The sequence below is a fragment of the Alosa alosa genome, chromosome 1, assembly GCF_017589495.1.
Source record: "Alosa alosa isolate M-15738 ecotype Scorff River chromosome 1, AALO_Geno_1.1, whole genome shotgun sequence".
Classification (NCBI taxonomy): Eukaryota; Metazoa; Chordata; class Actinopteri; order Clupeiformes; family Clupeidae; genus Alosa; species Alosa alosa.
In genome coordinates this window covers 9,751,184-9,775,055 of record NC_063189.1, presented here as the reverse complement: position 1 = coordinate 9,775,055, position 23,872 = coordinate 9,751,184, and the positions used below count along the sequence as shown (strand labels likewise).

Below are 23,872 nucleotides of genomic sequence, written 5' to 3'. Positions count from 1 at the left end.
CAGCGACTCTCTCAATGCAGAGGGCAATGCAACTGTAGCACCCCACCCCCGTTTCCCCCTCCCTGCGCTTGTATTCTCTAGCATCAGCACCTTACCCCCGCTGAACAGCGACCGTCCTCGAAGATGTGATATCAAGCGTGCTGAACTGACAGCGACAACAGTCGACCAGGCCTGCCAATTGCTAAGCCAATCATGGAACATTTCAAACCACGGGAAATTTGAAATGAGCGTGTAAAGACCACGTTTGTGTTTGTGAAGCCTTCATCGGTGCTTTTGTTTCTTTCCTCAGTTGTGCAGGGTATCTGATGTGGATGATGGCAACGCACAAAGAGCAATGAAATGAGACCGACCCTTGGGCAGTGTATAGGCCTAAGCTGCCTGTTCATGATTCCTTGCCGATGTTTCCAGATTTTGGATGTGCTTCCTTGAGCTTATGTTCAATTTAGGCTAGTCAACGGCGTCCCTCCTGATCCCAGATTTTTTAGGGCGCCGCATCATGATGATGTTGGGACTGTCAGCCGCCGCGGGTAGAGAAACCCGGACTCCCTCCCTGCCTCACCAGCTGCCTGCACGCCACTGACATGACAACGCGTGGCAGGAAAACAAAGATCAAAGGGCTCAGACCTATAGCTGGACGTGTGAATGGGGAAAGAAGGGGTCTCACGCCAGGTTATCAAACTGGAGGAGGCCGAAACGCATCTGTTGGGGACAAGCACCAAGGGCAGTGCGGAACTCTAACGCGCCGGGAAGAGACTGGGAGAGGTATCGGTGTGTCGTACCCTCCTTACCCTGATAAGGTTGCATCTTTTTCTATAACTGCTTAGTATGTCCCTGATTCTGAGGATAGCATGATTTTTATGTAACAAAATGTGGATATTTCTATCACCTGTGTTTGTGTTTTTCCACATTTGCCCGATTTGATAGTTCGGTCCAGTGCCCACTGAAGATGATCATACTCTGCAATTCGAGGCTGATTATGGAAAAGCAAAGGCACCGATGAATAAACTGGTTAAATCAGAACTCATTCTACCGTCGGTGGTCGTTCTGGCACTGCTTCTAACTAGCACCATGGGTTGCATTCAGAGCATCGCCTGCAAGCCGCGAATCAGACGGGAGAATATTGTTGTGTATGAGGTCTCGGCCTCCATTGACCAGTGCCCTACCGTGATTGAGGAGAACTCACCTATTGTGCTGCGCTACAAGACGCCCTATTTCAGGGCTTCTGCGGGTATTGTGATGCCTCCTGTGCCACGAAATGAGACCTGGACTGTAGGCTGGATTCAAGCTTGCACTCAGATGGAATTCTATAATACATATGGGGATATTGGAATGTAAGTATAGGCTATATAAACTTCTTTTTCTAAATGCCACTAATTGCAGAATATGCAGTGATGGCACACTTTTGTTCAATTGCATGGTGGGTTGACAGACATCAACAAATGCAGTTCTGTCAATTTCTGAAAATTGTTTGGCTGTTTTAAAATGATTTTGTTTAATTAATATATCAAGGATAGACTTCCTTTCCTTCCCCATCCCCTCTCTCCCATCTCCTGAATCACACATAATATTTGCACGAGATTAAGTCTTAAGCTCCTCTTTCTCACCTCCAGAGTATCAACCTTTGCCTCAGCAAAGAGCATGAACTGATCCCTTGCGCCATCTTAACCCATCTTAGCTCTTCTCTCATTTTTCCTCTCACTATCTCTCTTTCTCTCCCTCCCACCACTGTGGTCTTCTCCCAGGTCCAGCTGGGAGCTTCCAGAGTTGCGCGAGGGCCGTGTCAAGGCCATCAGCGACTCCGACGGCGTCAGCTACCCCTGGTACGGCAACACCACTGAGACAGTCACGCTGGTGGGACCCACGTACAAACCCTCGCGCTTGACCGTCAGCATGAACGACAACTTCTACCCCAGTGTGACCTGGGCAGTGCCCATCAGCAACAGTAACACGCCCATGCTGACGCATATCACCCGCGACCAGAGCTTCATCACCTGGCTGGTGGCACTCAACGCCGTCACAAAAGAGCGCATCGTGCTGCAGACCATCCGCTGGCGCATGCGCGTGGACATCGCCGTGGAGCCCGGCATGCCGCTTGGCTCGCGCGCCTCCCTGGTGGGACGGCCGCACCAAGAGCAGCCCCACATCCTCAACAACCCGGAGCCCATCCCGCCCAATGCGCTGGGCCGGCCGAATGCCAACGACGCACAGGTGCTCATGTGGCGTCCCAGGAGAGGCGCTCCACTCGTGGTCATTCCCCCCAAGTAGCCGCCAGTGGACCTAAGAACTCACGCGTGGGAGTGGCTGGGTTGGAAAAAGAATCCCTCCCCACCCCCAACCCAAACAGAGGCTAGGAGCTACTGGAGATCCAGATGTGCGGACAGCAGAGTGGAGAGCACGGTGCCGCCAAACTGGATTTGTGGTGAAACGTGGCTTTGGAGAGGCTTGGTTGAACTGAAAAGTGGATGGTTCTGCACAGCACTCATTTGCAACCAATACACTGTACACTGCATGAGAGGAAAAGAGAGAGAGAGAGAGAGAGAGAGAGAGAGAGAGAGAGTTAGAAAACTGATGCTCTGGAAGGAAAGTCGGCGATTTGGTGTCAGGTGGCATGAGATTCTGCAGGTCTCTGGGACAGAGGGGACTGTAAGCCCCTGCACTCGGACAGTACAAACCAAATGAAACAGTGCTTGTAGCCAAGAAGTTTGTGGTGAAACAAAAAAAAATTAAGAGCAACACTTTCATAGACTTAAAAAAACATATATTCAATAATTTGTAGTTTAATTTAATTGGTTTACAGAGAACTAAACCATTTGTTTTTAATTGACTAATTTAGATACTGAAACAGCTCCGATTATTTGAGGAGGAGAGAGCATGCGTCACCACCATCACCACCACCACTGATGAGCATTTAAACCACTACCTTCAATGAACACACCTTCCTTTGCCTTGCATGAGAATAGTAGTCTGAACATAATAGGTTCAAAGCAGAGGTGCAGCACTGTGAGTGAGTCGTGTGATACACACACACACACACACACACACACACACACACACACTCACTCACACAGACATACTGTATATACACACACACACACACACATACACACGCACACACACACACACACGCACACACACACACACACTCCATCTGTGCCGCTCCCTTGCTTCCATTATCCCCTCCCATCTGTCTTTTTTACAAACCTCCCCCTGATTTTGCCATGTCTCACCGCGCCCCCCGTCTCCTCTCTGTAGGTGTGTATTACGTTGTGGAGACCTGGACGCCACGGCCAGGACTGGCCTGGTGTGATTATTCTGTGTTCTAGGATTGAGGCTGATAGCTGTTGACTTCAGCAGTGTCTGCAGGCTCACCACCCCAGGCACAAAGGCAGAGACATAGCTCTTTGGGAGCTGAGGGTGTGTCCATGGCAGCTTCCCCAAGAAACGTAAGGGAAAGCAGTCATCTACAGCTAGGTCCATGCTCTTTTCTTGTCTTTGTATCGGTTGATTGTGTCACAGTGTTGTTGTAAAACAAAAGACTGAGTGAGGACTTTGATTATATGTGTATCAGTGCATCATGTTTTTGTCATGATTCGTAGAAATCAACTAATTGAATTCCACCAGTGCTGCAAAAAATAACAATAATGAGAAAGTACAATGCGGAATCAATTTGGACAGTTACAGGTACATACAGTAGATTTTCACCATTTGATCTCTGGCTCCTGCTGACTCTGATATGGATGTCAGAGGTCAGTCAGTATTGTGACTTCTCCAAGTCCAGGAGCTTTTGAAATGCTCATTGCAGTCTCAGGGTGACCCCTCCATCAAGTGGTCACCACCGCAGCCCCTAGGCGTGTTCTGCAGTGATTAATTAAATTCCATACCTGTTTCAGCCCCTAGGCGTGTTCTGCAGTGATTAATTAAATTCCATACCTGTTTCTTTTCTGCACTTCACACTGGTCTCCTCTGTTTCAAAGTGGTCTGCCCATCACTGTCTGGCCTGAAGTAGGGTCTCCTTAAGTCGCCAGCACCTTTCCTTTAAAAACATCACTAAATGATGACACTCGTAGTGAATGGGTAAGCCACTGGAGTGCCCAGTACACCATCTAAAATCACATTTGGACCACCAGCACCATCAACACAGGGAAGAGACTGAGATATTTGATACCAGTGTTTTTATACCATGACTGTATTCAAGGCAATGAGAATGATTTTCTCTAATTTGAGAAGACATTTATCTGTCACTATACTATCATACCATAAACCAGTGAACTTCAGGTAAAAACAAGTACAAGTAAAGTCATAAAACATGATTGCATGATGAAAATTATTACAATTACAATTTTTATTTCAACATAATTTACAGATAAAGAACCACTACGGGAATGTAAGTTTACTGCAAGTGCTAACACTGAAGACAAAAACAATCTTCATTTCATTTCAAGAGAGTTGTCCAAGATGACATAAGGTGTATTTATTCCAAGATGGCAGAACCTTCTTTTCTCCCAAGGGATTTTTTTTATATTTTCAACATTACTTCAAAAGGGGTTCACTATTGGCAGAGCATCAGTGCTATAGCTTACACAATTTCAATACAAACAGTGAAGGAGCGAGACAGGTCTTTATCACTTCTGCTCTGTCCATAAAGTCTCTTTTGTGTGCATAAAATCTTTGCCCCTCTTCCATGTATGGAGAAAGATGGTTCCAAACTTGAATTGCAATGTTTGTTAATATAACAGACTGATTGTTTTCAACAGTATGTATGTCTACTTATTTTATAGATTTTTTCCCCCTGTGTCCCAGTAAAAACAGACTGGTCCTATTTTTCACACAGGAAATGCATCACAAATACTGCAACAACCATTCAGTTCATGTTGTGCTGTCTTACCTCATCTTGTTTCTTCTGTGGGTACTATGATTACAGTTTACGTTTAGAGATGTTTTTGCTTCTAAATCAATGTTACCTCAATCCAGAATCAAAATGCATAATGTAACATTATCTCAAATGCCACATCACAAAGACAAGATTGTATTTTCTGTATGATTTGAGCAGCAAAACTGAGTATGGATGGATGTAATATGACAAGGTGATAATTCTCCTTAAAATAATATCTTAACACCAGAGTTAAATGCATGGCCTTCTTTCTGTTCTCTTTACATCAGTATGAATAGACAGACAGACAACATTGGTAATAACTTTCACCCAATGAACACAAGACTATGCAAGGTAAGAATGATTATGGTGCTGAATCTTTAGGCATGACTGAAAAGCTGACTTGAATCCAAGGTAAATAAAATATTGTTTAAATTGTTACAATTCTTTCTTTGCATGCATGTTTTTTTGCATAAGATACCTGTGACTGACTCAGTATGCTTTGTGCTGAATGCACAAGCTTAGAGCAATGAGGTTAAAATGCTTTACCTGAAAACTTCTAATAAATAAATAAAACCTGTTAACTTTCCATTGTCTCCTACAGCTGTATGTTGTCAGTTTCAATTGATGAAAAATTCAATTAATTTGGTGGGCATTGTGTACTGCCCTATTCTTGTGTGTGTTGTTGCAAGCTTGTTAAAATTAATGTTAAAACCTTCCGTGGAGAGGCTTCAGCTTAACACTTGAGAATTGTAGGCAGAACTTTATTGATTATAATTTCTCTCTCGAAATGCTGTAGACTCTATTGTACATACAAATCCATCCATCCTCATATTGAGTCCACAGGCTACTATTGTAACAAAAATTCTACTGGGAACACTCGCATACTGCCCCAGTGTCCCCTCGTCCCAGTAAACATGTTTGAGCTCTTTAGAGCTCAGCTCTCTGACTTGGCCGTTTGTTGTGTGCGCCATCAGATGCATAATACGAATGATCAGCTGTAGACCATTTCAGGTCTACCGGAGCATCCTCCTGAAAAGGCAATTGGACCTCAATGCAGAGGCGAACTGTCTCCTCTTGTTAGTGCATTTTTCCATCATCTCTTTGTTCACCCAAACGGCCTGTCCCACTGATGTGCAACCCGATGCCATTTCTATTTCATTTCATCTCTTCTCCACCCTTTATTGGAACCTGGTCTTTCCTCCCTACTGCGGACCCTCGCTGTGCTCCACTTCCTCCTGTGTGGTGCCTGGCCTCTTTACACACTCTGTGGACTCCCAGCTGCCTTCGCTCTTTCCCCGTATCCGTACAGAACCGTGGCGGCGATGACCAGCACCGTGCCAAGGAAGAACAAACTGTAACAGAAGAAATAATATATTTAGCTTGGACACGCATGTGAGCTGGGTAAAGTACAATTAGAGCTCTGTTCAGACGGTCTGTGAAACAGTCCTAGAGGGCTTTTGGTAGTGAGGTGACGGGATGTGCTAAGCTTCTCTTGAAATTTCCTAGTGTGCTTGTACCTGGTAGGATCAAAGTCCGCTAGCCAGAGGTAAGAAATGATACAGGACAAAATGATTGAGAACGGTGCGGCAAAGCTCTTCAAAATGTTGTCTGCATATTTGATTACAGTTGCAATGACCAAACCGCCAAAAGCCTGTCAATAGAGAAAAAAGAATCGAACATTGCAGTAACACATGATGATGAAATTCTCTTTAAATATAATGAAACAGCCAAATGACACACCTGTAACAAAACAACTGTCCAAGTGAGTCTGTTGTATCCCCGGAACATACTGGACTCTCTGACAGCCTCTCCATCGTGAACAAACATGACCACCAGACCAAAGATGAGCCCGGATAAACCTGAATAGACATAATAGAATAGACACAGATATGAATGGATGTTGAGAACATGTTGAGAGAGAGAGAGAGAGAAACACAACATGAATGTACTTAAAAGGAGCAGAAATTTGGCATAACTGTAGTAAGTTATTAAGAATACAACCTGAAAAGAGTATATTCAAAGAAACATTGTGTTGTGTGTGTGTGTGTGTGTGTGTGTGGGGGGTTGACTATGTTTTGTTCAAAGTATAACTAAGTTGCTTTAGACAGGACACTTAATTAAAAGTAAATGTCAATGACTAACCTAACTGGATGTTCCGGACCCATACACTTTGTGTGGTCTCCTTGAGAATCTTCTCAAAGTAAACACCAGCAAAGCCACTGGAGCAACACGCTGCCAGAACAGCCAGCACACCAACCAGCTGGGAGCTGGACGAGGCCTCTGTTTGCTCGGGAGTTCCTGGTGCCTCTGCTGGCCACTGGATAAGTAACAGGATGTATATGTACACACACAAACACACAGACACACAGACACAGACACACACACACACACACACACACACACACACACACACCCTTAATTACACACCACAATCACAATTCGTATAGAAATCTCTGGGAAAATGTATCATAACTAATGCTTCATAATTCAGGTTAAACAGTTGCACATTAGTGACATTTACCTGGACAAGAGCAATCCCAGCCATTAGAACGAGCAGAGAAAGCCATTGGTAGATCCCCAGTCTCTTCCCTAGCATGGACATGGAGAACAGCGCTGTGGTCAAGATCTTCAGCTGATAGGTTACCTGGTACACAAACAATATATGTGTGTGAATGTGTGTGTGTGTGTGTGTGTGTGTGTATGTGCCACTCTCCAAGATGTGTACCACTCTCACAATGTACTGATTGGTATAAATGTAATTTGTATCCCACAGAAAAGCATCCTACAAGTATAATGACTTATGAAGACAAATAACATACATATACCCGTAGTTTGTCTACCTGGTAAGTGGCAGCATCCAGGTTGGAGAGGGCGACGTAGAGCAAGTTATTCTGAAATGTGTAGATGCCAGATGGAATTGCGAGCTTGAGGGTTTCCTTGGGCTTGTTCACAATCTCCTCCCTCAATACATGATTCAAAGCCCTCCAGCTAAATGCTAGAGAACAACCAAAACCAAATAAACAAACAAACAAACAAAAACAAGTTGAGATCTGGAGTAATCAGCAGAAACTGTTTGACAAAACCTGAAAACTAACATCACGGTCATATCATGTCATATCTCTATCTATCTCTGTTGTAGTCTGATGATGTTAATGGAGACAACATTTACACTAAGTTATTTCAAATACCACAATCAAACAGAACCCTCCCTGGAGACAAACAGAACAGCGCAACAACCTTGTTATCAGCTGCTATGGTCATTGAATGCATTATCCCTGAAATGAAAAGAGCAATCTGAGGCTTACAGGGAAAGCTCTGAGACATGATGGGCCACAAGGCAGAATGACATCCACCGGGGCTGGAGAGCAAGGGACGGTAGCACTTACTATGGTCCCTGAAGATGAGAAAAATGCAGGCCACAATCTTCAACATCTCGGCCGACACCACTGCGGATGAGGCCAGGTAGCGCGGGCCGTCTTCCTTGAGAGTGCGAGAATAGCGCATGGTCAGCACCAGCGATGTGTTCTGCAGCACCAGAACTCCCAGGGAGATGTACTTCAGCTTTGTTGGCGGGGTAACCGCGGGTGAGGGAGACATCTTTTCGCTTTCATACGCTGGCAAAGAACTGGATTCCGGTGGGCTGAGCTGCACGAGAGACAAAAATGCCAGAAGATCAGCATGAGGGGCAGGAGATCAGAGCGGTGTCAGATCCATACATCACTTGATATGGAGAAGACAGCGAAACCCAGAGAAGACAAGTAATGCAGTAGAAATCTCTGCAAAGGGCAGGGAGCATCTAGAGGTGTGCAAAGAGAGAAGGAACAAATGTTTAGCCAGTGTATGCCACATACTCATGTCATGGCCGTTGTTTAATGAGTCACCTTCTACAAACACAATCTAAGTGCCTCCAGCACAATAGGCTGTGCGCACTAGACTGTGCGTATCTGTATTTCTGAGATACTGAGATATTTGGATAGCCTATAAATCTAGACGCACCCTATCGGCAGCAAATTACATTTGCTACATTTTAATGTGGGTCTGGCTTGTCAGGCTAATATTTGGACATATTTGGGTTAGCATTCAGATTAACTGATCACAGATTAACCCTGTATGCCGAAAACCTTGTCAGAACATTGTCATATTTACTTGAAACATGTTTCAGGCTCTTCATTGTTCCCTCATCAGTTTAAAATAGTTTAAATGTATACTGATTGTCAACAATAAACTATTTTACTATGGATTATTGATTACATGGAAATTATAAGCCATTAGAATTCAAATTACACTGAATAGAAATTCAGAATAGAAAAAGAGAAGAAAGAACAACTCTCTCTACACATACTGAGTCTTTACCTCATCATTGGGGCTGGACGACCACAGCTTACATCTGAGCATGCCCTGCTTTTCCATCTAGAACAAATCCCCTCAGTCCTCTTCCATCTTAGAGCTCACTGAAGTGACTATGTGGGTGTGTGTATGCTTATGTATATACACGCGCGTGTGTGTGTGTGTGTGTGTGTGTGTGTGTGTAGTGTTCAAGGCTAGGCTGTGTTTATGGCTGCTACTACTGTAAGAACCACTCCCTTGTGCATGAAGCCGGATAGTTAGAAGGATATTGTATGATTTCAAAATGGTCCTTAAAGGTGTAACTGCTTTGTGAGAGGCTTGTTGAACTCTGAACTCACCTCTAAGCCCCCAACTACACTCTGAAAGTTCTCAAAACACATTAATTTCATCATATGTTAGAGGACTTCAGGATGATGTGATAGCAGTGACTAATAAGCCAGGTGTCTTTCATCAAAAAGACTTGGCTGTGGTCGTTATGGCTCAAAGAGGTGTAATATCTGACACACTTAAAACCTAAAACCTAAATTTGTCTACAACCTAAATTGGTCATGTACATATCTCCAGAAGGCTGGATATCTGTCGCGGAACAAGGTTGACTAATTAAGACTCTCAAGTCTTTAGGGAAGTTGAGTATTAGAGGAGTTTTGGGGATGACTTCTGGATAGCATTTATAATGAATACGGAGCAGTTAAGTCAAGCCAGGTGAAGGGAGCATAGAATGGTCCTTATGTGGCCCAGCCCCAGCCACGTCTGCTGGGAGAGCCACCCGCACAATCCCCCCTCTGTGCTCTAGAAGCCACTCTCAGCCAGGAAGCTCTCCCCACCTTAGAGTCTGTCCCAGCACTGATGCTAGTTGTTTTCTCTTGAGTGTTAGTATTCACCGACTTATTGTCAAAAGTATCGGAACTACAAGAACTGGGGACACAAGAAAAATACATGGGCATACACACACACAGACATACAGAAACAACCTTAAAGCTATGTTTCAACATCCAAAATCATCTGTCATTTTACAGTTTGCATACATTTGAATACTAGCAAGCATGTGTAGTAGCAACTAAAGATGACATTGATTGAGAGACACTGAAACCAACATGTCTATTAAAATGTGTCTGTAATCACCACAATATGACTATAGGCATTCAAAGGAAGAGCTGTCACATTATATTCTAAATTTCCAAGTGTCCATTTTATAAGCTTTTAAGCTAATCAAATCTATGAGTCTCATCCGAACATACTGTAGGCTACCTATTTCATATCAATGGGATAACAAAACAAACCAAGCCTGACCACAGACCATTCTGTGACATATAATGATATTTAAATAGCCTACCGCCCTTTTTACATATAGGCCTAGATCTAAAGAGGCTTCTTGAATTTATACACACGTGTATGGACGGCGACAGAGTGGCAACAGACTAGTTCAGAGAAACACAAATCAGAGTTCGACTGAGGTCTTCTCAATAGCTGGCAAGCAGATTTTTAGAAGTTACACTATAAGTTTTTAAGGTCGTATTGTGTGTAGCCTACCTGAACAACTGGAAGAATGTAGCCTACGAGTGACGCACCTCTCCCCTCAAGTCACACCGACGGCGCTACAGGAATAATCTACAGGAGCCTGTTAATTCTGTCCATACCGAATGTCCTCTGCCCGTGATGTGGATATCTTGGTTTTCACACCACAATAAAAATGTATGTGTCATATTTCAACTCGTCGGTGCTTCTGCTCACCTTCGATGTTGAAAAACCTGTCTAGCGACATCTGGTGGCGCGAGGCCAGACACAGTGCAAAAGGTAATATCCTGTTTTACAACCATGATGACTATAATAAGGGCTTAGTCTACCAGTGCCGCGTTTGTGATGAGCTTAGCTCAAATAACTACCATACTTGGCAGTGGCACACTGTAGCCTACATTCTGCTATCAGAAAAGGCAAAAAGGAAAAGAAATGTCATAACTAATGACATGTAGCTTATCCCTAGAATGTGCCTCGCAGATCTGGTTATGTTAAGCTTTCTGGTAGGCCGGTCGTGCCTTTTTTGTGGCTGTCATTCTTTTAAATGGCTTCGCAAGAAATAGAACACAATTTGCACTACTGTCATCTTCTTTAAGAACCTTTCCAAATATTTCCCATAATATTATTATTATATTAAAATAAATTAATATTTCCCATCGCTTTTCCTGGAGGGGTGTCTTTATTATTTTAACTTCTCGTGTCTTCAGCTTCTTAACAGTCTCTAGACTAGGCAGGATTTTGGAAAATGTGCTTATTTAAAGCCCCGAAGGCAAATCATGTTAATTTCTGGCATACAACATTTTTAAGGGTTTTGAAGGTTGCTGAATTCAAATCTTCTTTATGCCAGGCTCAAAAATGTCCCATAATGCCTCAAAATGGAGAAATCAAATATGGCCGCCGCCGCCAGGTCAAAATCTAATGAATCACTTATCTTTTGGACTGTACAAGGTAAAAACCTGAATGTAATGTGCTTTTATAGGTTTTCACATATAGAGAATTCAATGCCATGCTCAGATTTAAGATCAAGACTAGAGAAAATGCTTGAAATGAATGTACATGGTTAAAATTGTTGTCTCGGATAATGAATAATTCATGAAAAATTGGACCATGAAACAGGTTGATGGCTTTCTGAAGAATTTACTTGAAACATGTTTAGAAGCAAGGTTGATTACTGTATTTTAACTATCTATTTATATTATTTATCTGTATTTTAACTATTTATTTAGTATTTGAATAAAATGCTTGAAACTCTAAGCTAAATGCCGAACTGTTACTACTAGATTTGCCTACTAATGAAATATTGTACCTGAGGCTATTGTTTTGATGTCCAGGGTGCTATGATGACATGTTTGCCCATCCCACCCCTACCCTTACCCCTACACACACAAATACCCATATGTAACCCTAAATGAGGCCACACCCTCTACCTATACACTGAGAAGGCGCTTGTGAATTATATCGCTACCCTCACATGATGCTCAGCAGTAACAGGTAAACTATAACATAATATCATAACAATTTGTTTTGGACCATGTAATACGTCTGTAATAGCATGTAAAGATTGTTATGTGAGGATTATGTATAGGCTAACTGAATAATTAATATATTATAAGAAACTGAAAACACGTTAGCTAGTTAGCCTTTGTGAATAGGAAGAAGCTAACTAGAGCCTCCACTCTCCAGGATGTGGGCCCCCTCTTGACAAGATGTTGCCCACAGCATTCAAGGCCCCCGGCACATGAACTGCTCTGAAAGAGCTGAACAGGGGATGAGCCCAGATCCACAGGTCTGTCGCCAGGCTGCAAAGACCTGGAGACCCCAAGCCCCCCTGTCTGTTGATGTAGGCCGCAGTCACCATGCTGTCGGTCCTCATCATCACATGTTGGCCTCTTAGCCACGGTAGAAAGTGCCGGAGGGTGAGGAGAGCGGCCCTCAGCTCCAGGATATTGATGTGCTGGGATAGCCAAGGTTCTGTCCAGAGACCATTGATGCCCTGACCATCGAGAACGGCGCCCCAGCCTACTGGGGATGCGTCTGTAAATACGACCCGGCGACGAATCACCGGTCCCATGGCACTCCCCCTCTCTGTGTTGGCGGGATCTCTCCACCAGTGTAGGGCCCTGTGAAGCCTGCGGGACACAGTCACCTTGGCCTGGGAGGGCCTTGGGGCACAGGCCTAGGCTCAACAGGCACCTCTGGACTGGGCACATGTGAAGGAGGGCAAGGGGGACTACCTGCACCATTGACACCATAAGGCCCAAGAGGCGAAGGCAGAGATTCCACTCCCACCTGGAGTGCAAACGGAAGCGACTGAGACATGTGGCGAAAGACTGCTGTCTCGCCGGTGAGAGAGTCACGGATGCCCTCCTGGAGTCCAGGACCATGACCTGGGAAGGCTGGAGCCTGCTTTTCTTGGGATTGAGGCGCAAGCTCAAGTCCTGAATGTGCTTTAACAGCAAGGCCACGTGTAGTCGGCATTGCACTTCTGAGGTTGCACAGATGAGCCAGTCGTCTAGATAGTTTAATATCCTGAGCCCCCGCTGCCTCATGGGTGCAAGAAGTGCATCCATGCACCTGGTGAAGGTTCGGGGGGCCAGAGAGATTCCAAATGGGAGGACTTTGACCCGACCCTCAAACGCAAACCTCAGGAACCGCCAATGCCCCGGCCAGATGGGTATCTGAAAATAACCATCCTGCAGGTTGATGGTAGGAAACCAGTCCCCTGCATTGATGGCCTGCCGCACCCTCGGAACTGTGATGAATCTGCACCTCAGGGACCGGAGGTACCCTTAGGATGAAGGTCCCCTGTGCACTCAGAGGTGAGGCTGGCTGGCCCGCAGATTGTCAGGAACGAAGAGGGCGCCTGGAGGGACCACGGGGACTAGCACGCTGGCCCCCCCGGGGATGCCTGAAGCCGCTGCCTGAAATCAGTCGGCCCCCAAGACGGATGCCCCAAGGTAGGTGTGGTGGCTGAGGCGTGAATGCCCTAGGGCGCCTAGCACCCCTGGCATGCCTGCCAAGAGACCCTGACACCTCTTCTGCACAGCGGCAGCTGTCACGCGCCTGCTACAACAGTGTGGTTGCCTGTGGGCCGAACATGGACCCAGGCTCCACCGGAACTCTCAAAAGACGCTCTCTGTCTGCCTGCTGGAGCTGAGATTGAGACAGCCAGAGATGGCGTCTAGTTACCCAAAACTGAGCCAAGGAGCGGCCTGATGCCACTACCTGCTCCTTAGACACTGCAGCGAGGCACACAGAGGCTGACTGGAGCTCTCTCAAAATAGTGGGATCACTGGCACTGCTTTGCAAGAGACCAGAGAGGTGTCGAACAGGCGGGCTTGAATCGCTGTGGGCCTATGCAGCTTACCTAGCAGCCTCCATAGTCCTGCCATTGGCACTGAGGCAGGAGGGACCACCAAAGAGGGAGTTGGGAGAGGAGAAGAGGGGCTCCAAAGCTTCATCCACTGGGGGGAGCGAGCCACAACCAATCAGCCTTTCGCATGTTGGAAAGGCTACTATCTCTCACCAATTCAAAAAGCTTGTAAGGAGATCACCTCCTGTGGTTGCTTCAAGGGATGTCTAAGCCTGCGCTGCAGTTGCAGGAAAAGTGGCATGTTATGCATGGAGTCATGCAACTGCAGCAGCACCTGTCAGAACACTGCTGGAGAGGAGGAGGATGAGGATGATTAGGATAGCCTAAGGCGGGGATCACATTAGCCAGCGGCAAGCGGCAGGTTTCCTATTGTTCTCTATGGTTCGGCAGCGGAACGTAACGCTAGCGTTGAACAAGCTGAGCATTGAACTTGGTTTAACTTTCAAAGCGCAACGCGGGCGTATTCAACTGACAAACCGTTTGTGTTGCTTAGGAATGAGACAAAACGTATTATGGTCTGAGTGTTGCGTTACGTTTGCCGCTGCCGCTTGCCGCTGGCTAATGTGATCCTCGCCTAGTGTAGCCTACCTCTTCATACCTAGAAGTTTAAAGAATTAAATAAAATAGAATGGATTAATTACTAAATAAATAGGTAAATATGCATTATTAAATACATTATTAAAATACAGATAAATACAGATAAATAATATAAATAGATAGTTAAAATAGGCATTTAGCTTAAGAGTTTCAAGCTTTTTCTTCAAATACTAAATAAATAGTTAAAATACAGATAAATAATATAAATAGATAGTTAAAATACAGTAATCAACCTTGCTTCTAAACATGTTTCAAGTAAATTCTTCAGAAAGCCATCAACCTGTTTCATGGTCCTCTTTTTCATGAATTATTCATTATCCGAGACAACAATTTTAACCATGTACATTAATTTCAAGCATTTTCTCTAGTCTTGATCTTAAATCTGAGCATGACATTGAATTCCCTATATGTGAAAACCTATAAAAGCACATTACATTCAGGTTTTTACCTTGTACAGTCCAAAAGATAAGTGATTAATTAGATTTTGACCTGGCGGCGGCGGCCATATTGGATTTCTCAATTTTGAGGCATTATGGGACATTTTTGAGCCTGGCATACAGAAGATTTGAATTCAGCACCCTTCAAAACCCCTAAAAATGTTGTATGCCAAAAATTAACATGATTTGCCTTCAGGGTTCATTTCTTTTAAAAATTGACCTAGACTACTCCACCTATGTGGCAAGTAGATGCTTCAACCAATGATATCTTTGAAAAGCAATTATGAGTTAAATATTGATGCTAGCCTTCTCGTGATAGCCTTTTTTAAGTATTTTTAAATATATATATATATATTTAATTAATTTTAACTGACCCGCCCGCAAATGACCCGAATCATTACAATATTTTTTTATGACTCCTAACCACGGGTGACCGCTTAATTTCGGGCGGACCGCGCAACACTGACACACACACACACACAAGCAGACACACACACACATAATCACACTCATGCATAAACACACACACACATAGATAGACATGTAGGCATACATACACACGGCAGGCACATGCACATACACAGGAACGCATGCACAAACACACCCACAAACACATGCACACACACAAAAACACACCTACATACACGCAAACACACATAAAACACACGCATGCAGGCAAGCAGGGACACTCACATACACACACACGCCCTATTACCCCCACACACCCACTCACAAGTGAACACACACACACACACATGCAGGCAAGCAGACACACACACACACGCACACACACACACACACACACACACACACACACACACACTCACAAGTGAAACACACACACAAGCATGCATACACAAAAGCAAACGCACACATGCACACACTCATTTACATACACAAAAGTTGCAAGAGTAGGGGATGGAGACAAATTGACAAGCATGATTTATTTTTGCGGTGATAATGTGCAGGACTGAGCGGCGGTCATATTTTGACCTGCTTTTGTACCTCTAGTTCTACATTATTCTAGGACTGTGAGAAACTCTGAGGGTGATGAAGTGTAACCTGCGTTGTGTTGAACCTGCGCGATTCATGGGCTTCCGTCCATGTCTATGACTGATTCAGAAACAAACAGTGGCAATGGAGGCCAGAGGAGATGATCCAGAGTACTATAGGCCTACAACAGCAAGAGAGAAAAATACAAATTCTGACAAATACAGTGAACAGAAGAAAGGTGCCTACAAAGCACCAAGGAGGACACATAATAATTAAAAAAGGGGAAAAGTATATTGGCCTGAAAATGCCCAAGTTTCAATTAAAACAATAATTTAAAAGTTACAATCAAATGGAATTTGCCTGGAAAGGGATCCATTTCTATTTTCCCCTATCAAAATGAGGAGATGGTATGGCTGGAGTTGCTATCTGCTACAGGGACTTTGCCTGGAATTGTGTTCTATGGTCAGATGAAAAGAGCTTTTTGCCAACAAACATGCACAGTTTTGGCGTACATAGGAATGACCATAGGCCTACTGGAAAGAGCCCCATGCCAAATTGTATGCAATGTTACGGCTGATGTGTGTTAGTAGCCTATGTTATACTTGTAATTTAACCATCTTGCGTTATGGACAAGGAAAAACTATGCTACAATGACAGAATTCTTCCAGGACGCGGATCCTCCAGTACGTTAGATGGCAGTGTATCGTCACGTGTGCCTGATATTGGACGTAGAAGTAATTCACGTGTGATTCCGAAACATGACTGTAGCTTGAAGTGAAATTGTAGAAGTGTTTCTCAGTCCCTAATTTAATTGAAAATGGTGCGTAAATTGAAATTTCACGAGCAAAAGCTCTTAAAAAAGGTCGATTTCTTAAACTGGGAAGTCGACAATAACTTGCACGAGGTTAAGATACTACGAAAATATCATATCGAGAAGAGAGAGGACTACACAAAGTAAGTAATGCTGCTAGCCATCTATCTCACTAGCATGTGAACCTCCGTGTCGTGTTTACATGTTTTGTAGACATATTGAAAAAGGGTGTGTTGTGCTTTTGTTTCTTTTATTATTATAGGTACAACAAATTAAGTCGTAACATAAGAGAATTGTGTAGAAAAATCAGGGACCTTGACGAAAAGGACGGATTCAGGTCTCACAGTACTGCGCTTCTCCTGGAAAAGCTGTGAGTGTGACTTAAAATTGATGATGTTTTTGGAATGGACTGACCTGGGGCGTGTTTCCCAAAACCATAGTTGCTAACTATGTAAGCAACTTTGTTGGTTGCAATGCAATTTCCCATTGCCAACCAACTAAGTTGCTAACAGGTAAGCAACTATGGTTTTGGGAAACGCACCCGGGCACTAGAGCTATGGGTCCAAATACGTTTAGTGACAAATCTAAGTTAAGTTAACTCCGAGTAAGTGGTAAACCTCTTAATAGAAGAGCTGTATGGCTTCATTCTCCTAAAATAAAAAACAATGCCATAGGGCTCTTCTTGTAGGAGGTCTACCACTTACTTTGAGTTAACTCAGATTTGTCACCACGTATTTGGAATAGCCCCCTGGTTAAATCTATAACATTACTAAGTTGCCATTGACTTAATGCTTACAATAACTTCACAGGTACACTGTGGGATTGATCCCCACCAAACAGAACCTCTCTTTAGTTGAGAATGTCAGTGCCTCCTCCTTCTGCAGGTAAGATGGATTGCCACTTTGCCAAATGCTTTTGTGCTCCTTTGTCTGATGCTGGGAAACGTCACTTCAGTTGACGTTCAAACAAAACAGAAAGCTAGCTCGCTACTTCCTCCCGTGCACCATCTCGTCGGTGATTTGCTGGTACAGTTTATGTTTTTATGGGCAAGGTTTGCCCAAGTTGTTTTGTGGCTGTTTTTGGAGCCTGGGTTGTCCAGAGATCGTGTTTTTTTTTAGTGTATTCAAGACACAGGCAGCTAGCGGATGGTGAGGTGATGTGTGCTGTAAGTGACAAAAAATGTTTTAGCCTAAAAAACGTATGACATCGCTAAGAGCGCCTTTAACTAAATTAAGTGTTCTTTGTAAACCATATCTGACCTAATACAGCAGGTCTGCCGATTAGAAATGTTCAGTGTTTTTACAGATTTAGATATAAGCCTGCGTTAACAAACCGTTGTCCTTTCTTTATCAGTTGTTGAAATTAATTAATTGTTAAAGGTGTTGGTTCTTTAATATTCTTTTTGTGTGCCTTTAATTTTGTAGGAGACGCCTTCCAACAGTAATGGTGCGATTACGCATGGCACAGAATCTGAAGACAGCAATTACCTTTATCGAGCAAGGACGTATCCTTACTAAACCTGTTGAATAACAAGGCAGTAGGGCTGCAGAATTGGGAACTCTGTCCCCATGGTTCATCTTGTCACATCTCTTTTTACATTCATGTCATCTTCCTGGTGTGACAGACAGTGAAGTTCACCTACTAGTGTTGTGCTTCTCATGCACTAGGAATGCTTACCCATCAGAAGTGGCCCAACCTAGTGAAATGTGCTATACTGAACTGAAAGTTGACTTTTCCCAAAATAATTAGACATCAAATCACAATATCTGTTCAACAAATCTGACATTTCCCCCAAATCGTCCAGCCCTACAAGGCAGGCATGATTAGTCTTTTTGTTGAGTTTTATCCATCAAGCCTTTCCTGTTAAGATTCTGTTTTGTCACATTAACTCGTATCTTGAGTCATCCATGGAGGAACCAAACCGAACTCAGTGTGTTGTATGCATGATTCGGATTTCCCTTGACTCCTTTCTAAGACATCAGAGTTGGACCAGAAATTGTTACAGATCCTGCATTCCTCGTCACCAGGTCAGCTTGTGTAGAACTTTGCTATGAGTGATTTCCTGCTGTGTGATGTGGTTGAGTGTCATGTTATAAATGGAGTTATTTAATTTAGTTCTGTGTTTAATTCTATTATTATAGAAATATGGAGGACTTTGTAACGTGGGTTGATTCTTCCAAGATTAAACAGCATGTCATGAATTACAATGAAGAGGTATGGAATACACTGGATTTTGAATCCAATTCTGTTGAAAACCATATACTTATGGCACACTACTGTCATATTCTGAATTTTACCCTGGCAAGATATTTTAACATTATGTATGACTTTGGTTGTTTTCAGAGGGATGACTTTGACCTTGTGGTGTAGACTTCTACAGAGAATGGAGCCATCCAAGCAGGCCTCTGTTTGGATGTCGTCTTCAAAACTGCATATGCCCCTTTTGTGATTGTTCCGTATCTTATACATAACTAAAACATCAGAAAACAACTTTTGTGGAAAATTTTCTTGTTTTTTTATATAAAAAATATTCCTGTGCAATAAAGAATACTCATTATGTGTCCTGAATACCCTTTCTGAAACACATTAATTTTGCCATTTACTCATCTACAATAGTTAACCACATTTTGTCAAATATCTTTTAACATCACATTAAGTAACAGTCAATAATAAGCTTACTAACAATTGGAAGTGAAATGCATGTCAAAATTCTGTGTAGATTTCAGACACTGCTGAAAATGTCTTATCATACTGAATGTCTAGATGAGTATTACAATTGCCTCACACCTATTTGCGCATGTTCAGAGAGACAGGAAAAGTTGCTTTATATCCAAACACCGGTGTAACCACATTCTAGAAGACATCCCAGCCCAAAGCATTAGTAATGACAGCTTTTCTGGAGCTGCCAATGAACCAGCACCCTACTGTTCTTTCAGTACAAATAGGATTTCCTAAATTTGGTGGTCTCAGAGCCACCAGAAACGCACATACACAATAAGTGTGATCAAAAACACACCAACAGCTGCCACCTTGGCATATGTGGATCGAGTGTTCAAGTACTTGGCATCACTGCGGTACTTTTTGGAGAGGCTGGACAAATTACTGGCTTTGGAATCCAATGCTACAGGAGGAAAAGAAATATTGATTAACCAGTGCATACATATAGCATGGACTTAACTGCGGCAACAACATAACTGAAGAAATGCAATTTTGACAGAACCAGAGTTGAACAGCAGCCTAGTATAAGTTTCAAACGCTGCTAACAGATCTTTGGCAATATGCAGAGAAGCGTGTTTTAACAAAAGGAGTCTACAATACATCTAGTCTCAGTCTTCATATGACAAACTTACCTGACAAAGTCTCTCCTCTCTGAAGTACTTCCTCAATATTTGCTACCATTATCCTTTGGACATCCTGCAGTTCCGTGTTGATGCTGCTCAAGTTCCTTCGTGCTCGGCTGTCAATGTATGATTTTTTTGCCTTCTGGATGTATGTGTCTGTACATAGAGATCATTTGTCATAAACAATTCAGTTGTAGGTTCAAATGATTTTTGAATAGAGTAAAGCCACTCACCAAACTCAATGAAGGAATAAGGCCGTGAAACTGTAGGTACCTTTCTCCCATACTGCTCACTGAACTCAGTTTGTAGGTCCTCCAAGAATGCGAACGCAAGTTTTCTGGGGAAACCAACCTCGCACAAGGCCAGGTAGCAAATACCTTTCTCTATGGCAAAGCTAGTAAAATGGATGACATTGTGAAGAACTTGCACAGCTACAAACACTGAATACTTAGCCTGGTTGACACCAGGCTTGTGCAAAATTCCAAAATTTAGAATTGGCCTCCATTCAATTCATGAATTGGAATTTGAATTGAATTGGCTCCTTTATGCAGAGCAGAAGCAGCGACTGTTCCATTATAGTCTATTGCCATAGCTCAGAATTTCACCACATATGCTAAGATCTTGGTTCTATAGAGTTAGGAATGTTAATTTTGGGCACGTTTTCATGATCCTCAAACCCGACCATTACAGGTAAATTTTTGAGCATTCCAGTCTTGAACATTTTCAATTATACTTTCTTTAATTCAAATTCTAATTCTGTAATTCTAGATTCTGTTTTTGACCTCAATTCAAATTCAAGAATTGAATTGGAATTAAGGAGTCATTCTTGATTCAATTCTGAATTTTTGCACAACCCTAGTTGACACTAAACCGCATATCTCAATTGATGTTCGTCTGTTTTCTCCCAGGCTACTGAATACTTGTCTAGAACTAGTACTTACTGAAAATTCATGGCCCCCGCCTCTAAAGTGCATCTGCTGGGACTTTCACCATTGAGTTTGCGGCATAGCTGCTTAGCTTGACTCTGATAATGTTGAAGGTCCCGACCCGACTGCAAAAAAGAAAATAGTTACAATTTATCTATGCGTGGAGGCTGGTAGAGATGGGAAGTAACTAAGTACAAATACTTAAAGGAAGTAAGCTGATATTAGAAAACTTCTTAGTCGAATTCCGAGCTTTATCAGATTGTGTACAGTCGACAAAATATCCTATTCTTTGTTTGTTTGTTTTTCTTCCTTAAAAATCTGTGGGAAAATATTCAGACATTTTCCTACTAGACCTATTCTGCCAGCCAGCTTACCTCAAACAGAATCAAGGCTGTAATCATAATGAGGGGGACATGCCCCGCCCCATATAAAGGCATCACTCACCCGTCCACCCACAATAACATTTAATACAACCTGAACCACTTCACTCAGTTCTTGAAGAACCATTACAACTGCTGCTAAGCTTGGTGTATTTGTCAGCTAGCTAGCTGATGAACGTAGAAAGAATGAGTCAGTCCACGTCATCAAGTAGTCTACTGTAAAATCCACAGTACAAACCTGCCAGAAAACATGGAATACTGAACCAGGCCACAATGAAACACAAATGTTAAGCTTCAAGTAAAATGTCACCTAATCACTTGTTGTCTGACAAGTGCAGAACTACAATGCATTCTCGTCCAAGCACTCTGTGCCTGGAGCACAATGTCATAGTGCACAAGCAATGTCCCCAAATATGTTGCTGTTTCACATTTTAAGCCATTTTACACCTCTGTGTTTGAAACCTCACGTAGCATGATTTTTGTCATTCAATTTGTTATGTATGGTATATCTTCACAACTGAACAAAATGCCCTGCACACAATATATTGTGACATTTATTGTGTTTTAATTTGTGGAATTTTTCACTGCAAAAAAGTGTTGTTGCATTTGTGTTACATGGAGTGTAGCATTCTTTTGTGCATGCAACCCCAAAAATATAGGTAAGGTAGCTGCTAAAATGACCAGGTTGATCCATTTGATTTGTGAAAGGCCAAATAATAGGCATAAAACATTAAAATGACCTTTGATACTCAGACTGTTTTGAAAAATGTCACATTTCCTGAGCTTTGACCATGTTTCTACTTATCTCAGTAAGGAAAATAAATCAAGAGCCTATGTTGAGTACAAATATGTCTTCTGAAGGCTTAAACAGAGCCCAGCCAAAAACTCCAATAAAATTTGTATCAACTTTGAGGGACAGCTATGACCATGCAGGATTATCCAGACCAAACGTGACGATTTTGCTACATACTATTCCTATTTATGTACCAGCATGCAACATTTGAGCCTCCTACATGGTTTAGTTCTTGCGCTGTGGGCTTGTGAACTTTGACAAAAAAAGAGGCCGAACAAAATCGACCCCCTCCCCCCCTCCCCTGTAAAACTGGCTGTATCTTGGAAAGTATTGATCTTACATAAGAGTAATTTTACAGTGTGTCTCCTGGGTAACATAGGTACACCTGGTATTTTTTTTTTCAGATTTTTTTTGAGACCTAAGTGCGTGGGCCCTGGTTGAACTGACGTGGAATGACCCGTCAGTATATGAGCTTTATTACTGCGGTTAGTGTTTGGTAGCCCATCAACTAAATAAGTTTTTTGCGAGCGAAACTGATCTGTGATAGTAGGGATGTAGTGGTAAAATAAGAGGTGGCTAAACTATGATTTCTGTGATCTCAGCGACGTGGACTGCGCCGTGCAGTAGGCTATCGATTTTTTTAAAAAGGCATTCAGAACATCAAGGTTCAAAATCCCTGTGCACCCTTCTTTTTCCAGGTGCTGATGGTATGTAGTACAACTATTGAAATTTCAAAAACTAGTACATCGTACACCGGAGGGTATTTTGCTGTTTATTTTGGCATTCAGGACATGTTTGATGATGGTGGCAATACCAGTGGTATTAAATGGTTGATGAGTGTACATATTGCGAATGTAATAGCCTACAGTGTGATTTTAGAATGTTAAAAGTTGCAATTGGTGAATAAACTCTTCTGAGAGGCGGATAAACTCGAATAAGAGGTGAATAAACTCTATTTCTGAAATTTCAGAGGTGGATAATTAACTGCGTTTACTTGCGTTTAGCCTCCACTACATCCCTGATAGTAACACAAGTGAACGTAGCCTGCATATATTTGCATACAAGAACATAACGTGGTTTATCACATCAATTCAAAGTAAAATCGCTGAACTTAGTAAATAGTTGACATAGCTAACGTGTGCTATAAAAGTTTATTCAAACCTGTTCATCTTCTTGAATTGATGCTGCAAGGGGCAATCCGTCGGCCACTCGAACAATCATTGTAAGCAGAACCATCCTGCTACTGTATGTTCTTTAGATTCTGTAATTGCAATTTAAAGCTTTGACGGTACCGCCAGAGAATGTCTAATAAGACGGGCTCTGGTACCGCAAAGATTTACAAGTGGGTTACGGCTACGGGGAATGTGGGAATGTGCTGAGCTAGGGAGCCGCTGACCAGGGTGAGATGTGTCTGTGCAAATACAGTCCGACGAAATCTCCAATGTCTACAAAGAAAGGTTCCGTACCCATCGTTGTACAGGTGTTG

At 42.9% G+C, this 23,872-nt stretch overlaps 4 protein-coding genes across 4 annotated transcripts; 2 read left to right on the top strand and 2 right to left on the bottom strand.

Moving 5' to 3' along the window:
• The first annotated feature begins 32 nt into the window (after positions 1 to 32).
• On the top strand, positions 33 to 5,459 carry fam78ba (family with sequence similarity 78 member Ba). The gene is made up of 3 exons (XM_048237533.1): positions 33 to 797; positions 925 to 1,331; positions 1,743 to 5,459. The coding sequence occupies exons 1-3, from the start codon at positions 582 to 584 to the stop codon at positions 2,263 to 2,265; spliced, it is 1,146 nt and encodes a 381-aa protein (XP_048093490.1). The 5' UTR covers positions 33 to 581; the 3' UTR covers positions 2,266 to 5,459.
• Positions 5,460 to 5,618: 159 nt separating this feature from the next.
• On the bottom strand, positions 5,619 to 9,667 carry slc35a3b (solute carrier family 35 member A3b). Its single transcript, XM_048237546.1, has 8 exons — positions 9,227 to 9,667; positions 8,260 to 8,518; positions 7,714 to 7,868; positions 7,395 to 7,517; positions 7,016 to 7,190; positions 6,614 to 6,732; positions 6,391 to 6,524; positions 5,619 to 6,225 (listed from the first exon to the last, which is right to left on the bottom strand). The coding sequence occupies exons 1-8, from the start codon at positions 9,281 to 9,283 to the stop codon at positions 6,129 to 6,131; spliced, it is 1,119 nt and encodes a 372-aa protein (XP_048093503.1). The 5' UTR covers positions 9,284 to 9,667; the 3' UTR covers positions 5,619 to 6,128.
• A 7,151-nt stretch (positions 9,668 to 16,818) lies between these two features.
• On the top strand, positions 16,819 to 19,514 carry imp3 (IMP U3 small nucleolar ribonucleoprotein 3). The gene is made up of 7 exons (XM_048237577.1): positions 16,819 to 17,089; positions 17,209 to 17,316; positions 17,756 to 17,830; positions 18,371 to 18,450; positions 18,922 to 18,973; positions 19,088 to 19,160; positions 19,290 to 19,514. The coding sequence occupies exons 1-7, from the start codon at positions 16,953 to 16,955 to the stop codon at positions 19,314 to 19,316; spliced, it is 552 nt and encodes a 183-aa protein (XP_048093534.1). The 5' UTR covers positions 16,819 to 16,952; the 3' UTR covers positions 19,317 to 19,514.
• Positions 19,483 to 23,790, bottom strand: sec22ba (SEC22 homolog B, vesicle trafficking protein a). The gene is made up of 5 exons (XM_048237568.1): positions 23,548 to 23,790; positions 21,229 to 21,338; positions 20,521 to 20,681; positions 20,297 to 20,443; positions 19,483 to 20,067 (listed from the first exon to the last, which is right to left on the bottom strand). Exons 1-5 carry the CDS (start codon positions 23,620 to 23,622, stop codon positions 19,913 to 19,915), a joined length of 648 nt encoding a protein of 215 aa, XP_048093525.1. The 5' UTR covers positions 23,623 to 23,790; the 3' UTR covers positions 19,483 to 19,912.
• Positions 23,791 to 23,872: the final 82 nt, after the last annotated feature.

Coding starts and splice junctions, on each gene's coding strand:
- fam78ba (XM_048237533.1), top strand. CDS start 582: ATGACAACGCGTGGCAGGAAAACAAAGATCAAAGGGCTCAGACCTATA. Junction 798..924: donor ACCCTCCTTACCCTGATAAG/GTTGCATCTTTT, acceptor CCGATTTGATAG/TTCGGTCCAGTGCCCACTGA. Junction 1,332..1,742: donor ACATATGGGGATATTGGAAT/GTAAGTATAGGC, acceptor GTCTTCTCCCAG/GTCCAGCTGGGAGCTTCCAG.
- imp3 (XM_048237577.1), top strand. CDS start 16,953: ATGGTGCGTAAATTGAAATTTCACGAGCAAAAGCTCTTAAAAAAGGTC. Junction 18,451..18,921: donor TACCTTTATCGAGCAAGGAC/GTATCCTTACTA, acceptor CTCCTTTCTAAG/ACATCAGAGTTGGACCAGAA. Junction 19,161..19,289: donor TCATGAATTACAATGAAGAG/GTATGGAATACA, acceptor GGTTGTTTTCAG/AGGGATGACTTTGACCTTGT.
- sec22ba (XM_048237568.1), bottom strand. CDS start 23,622: ATGGTTCTGCTTACAATGATTGTTCGAGTGGCCGACGGATTGCCCCTT. Junction 20,682..21,228: donor GCGGGGGCCATGAATTTTCA/GTAAGTACTAGT, acceptor CCATTTTACTAG/CTTTGCCATAGAGAAAGGTA. Junction 20,068..20,296: donor GAGAGGAGAGACTTTGTCAG/GTAAGTTTGTCA, acceptor TTCCTCCTGTAG/CATTGGATTCCAAAGCCAGT.
- slc35a3b (XM_048237546.1), bottom strand. CDS start 9,283: ATGGAAAAGCAGGGCATGCTCAGATGTAAGCTGTGGTCGTCCAGCCCC. Junction 7,518..7,713: donor TGGATGCTGCCACTTACCAG/GTAGACAAACTA, acceptor TTTGTGTACCAG/GTAACCTATCAGCTGAAGAT. Junction 6,525..6,613: donor GGACAGTTGTTTTGTTACAG/GTGTGTCATTTG, acceptor CTCTATTGACAG/GCTTTTGGCGGTTTGGTCAT.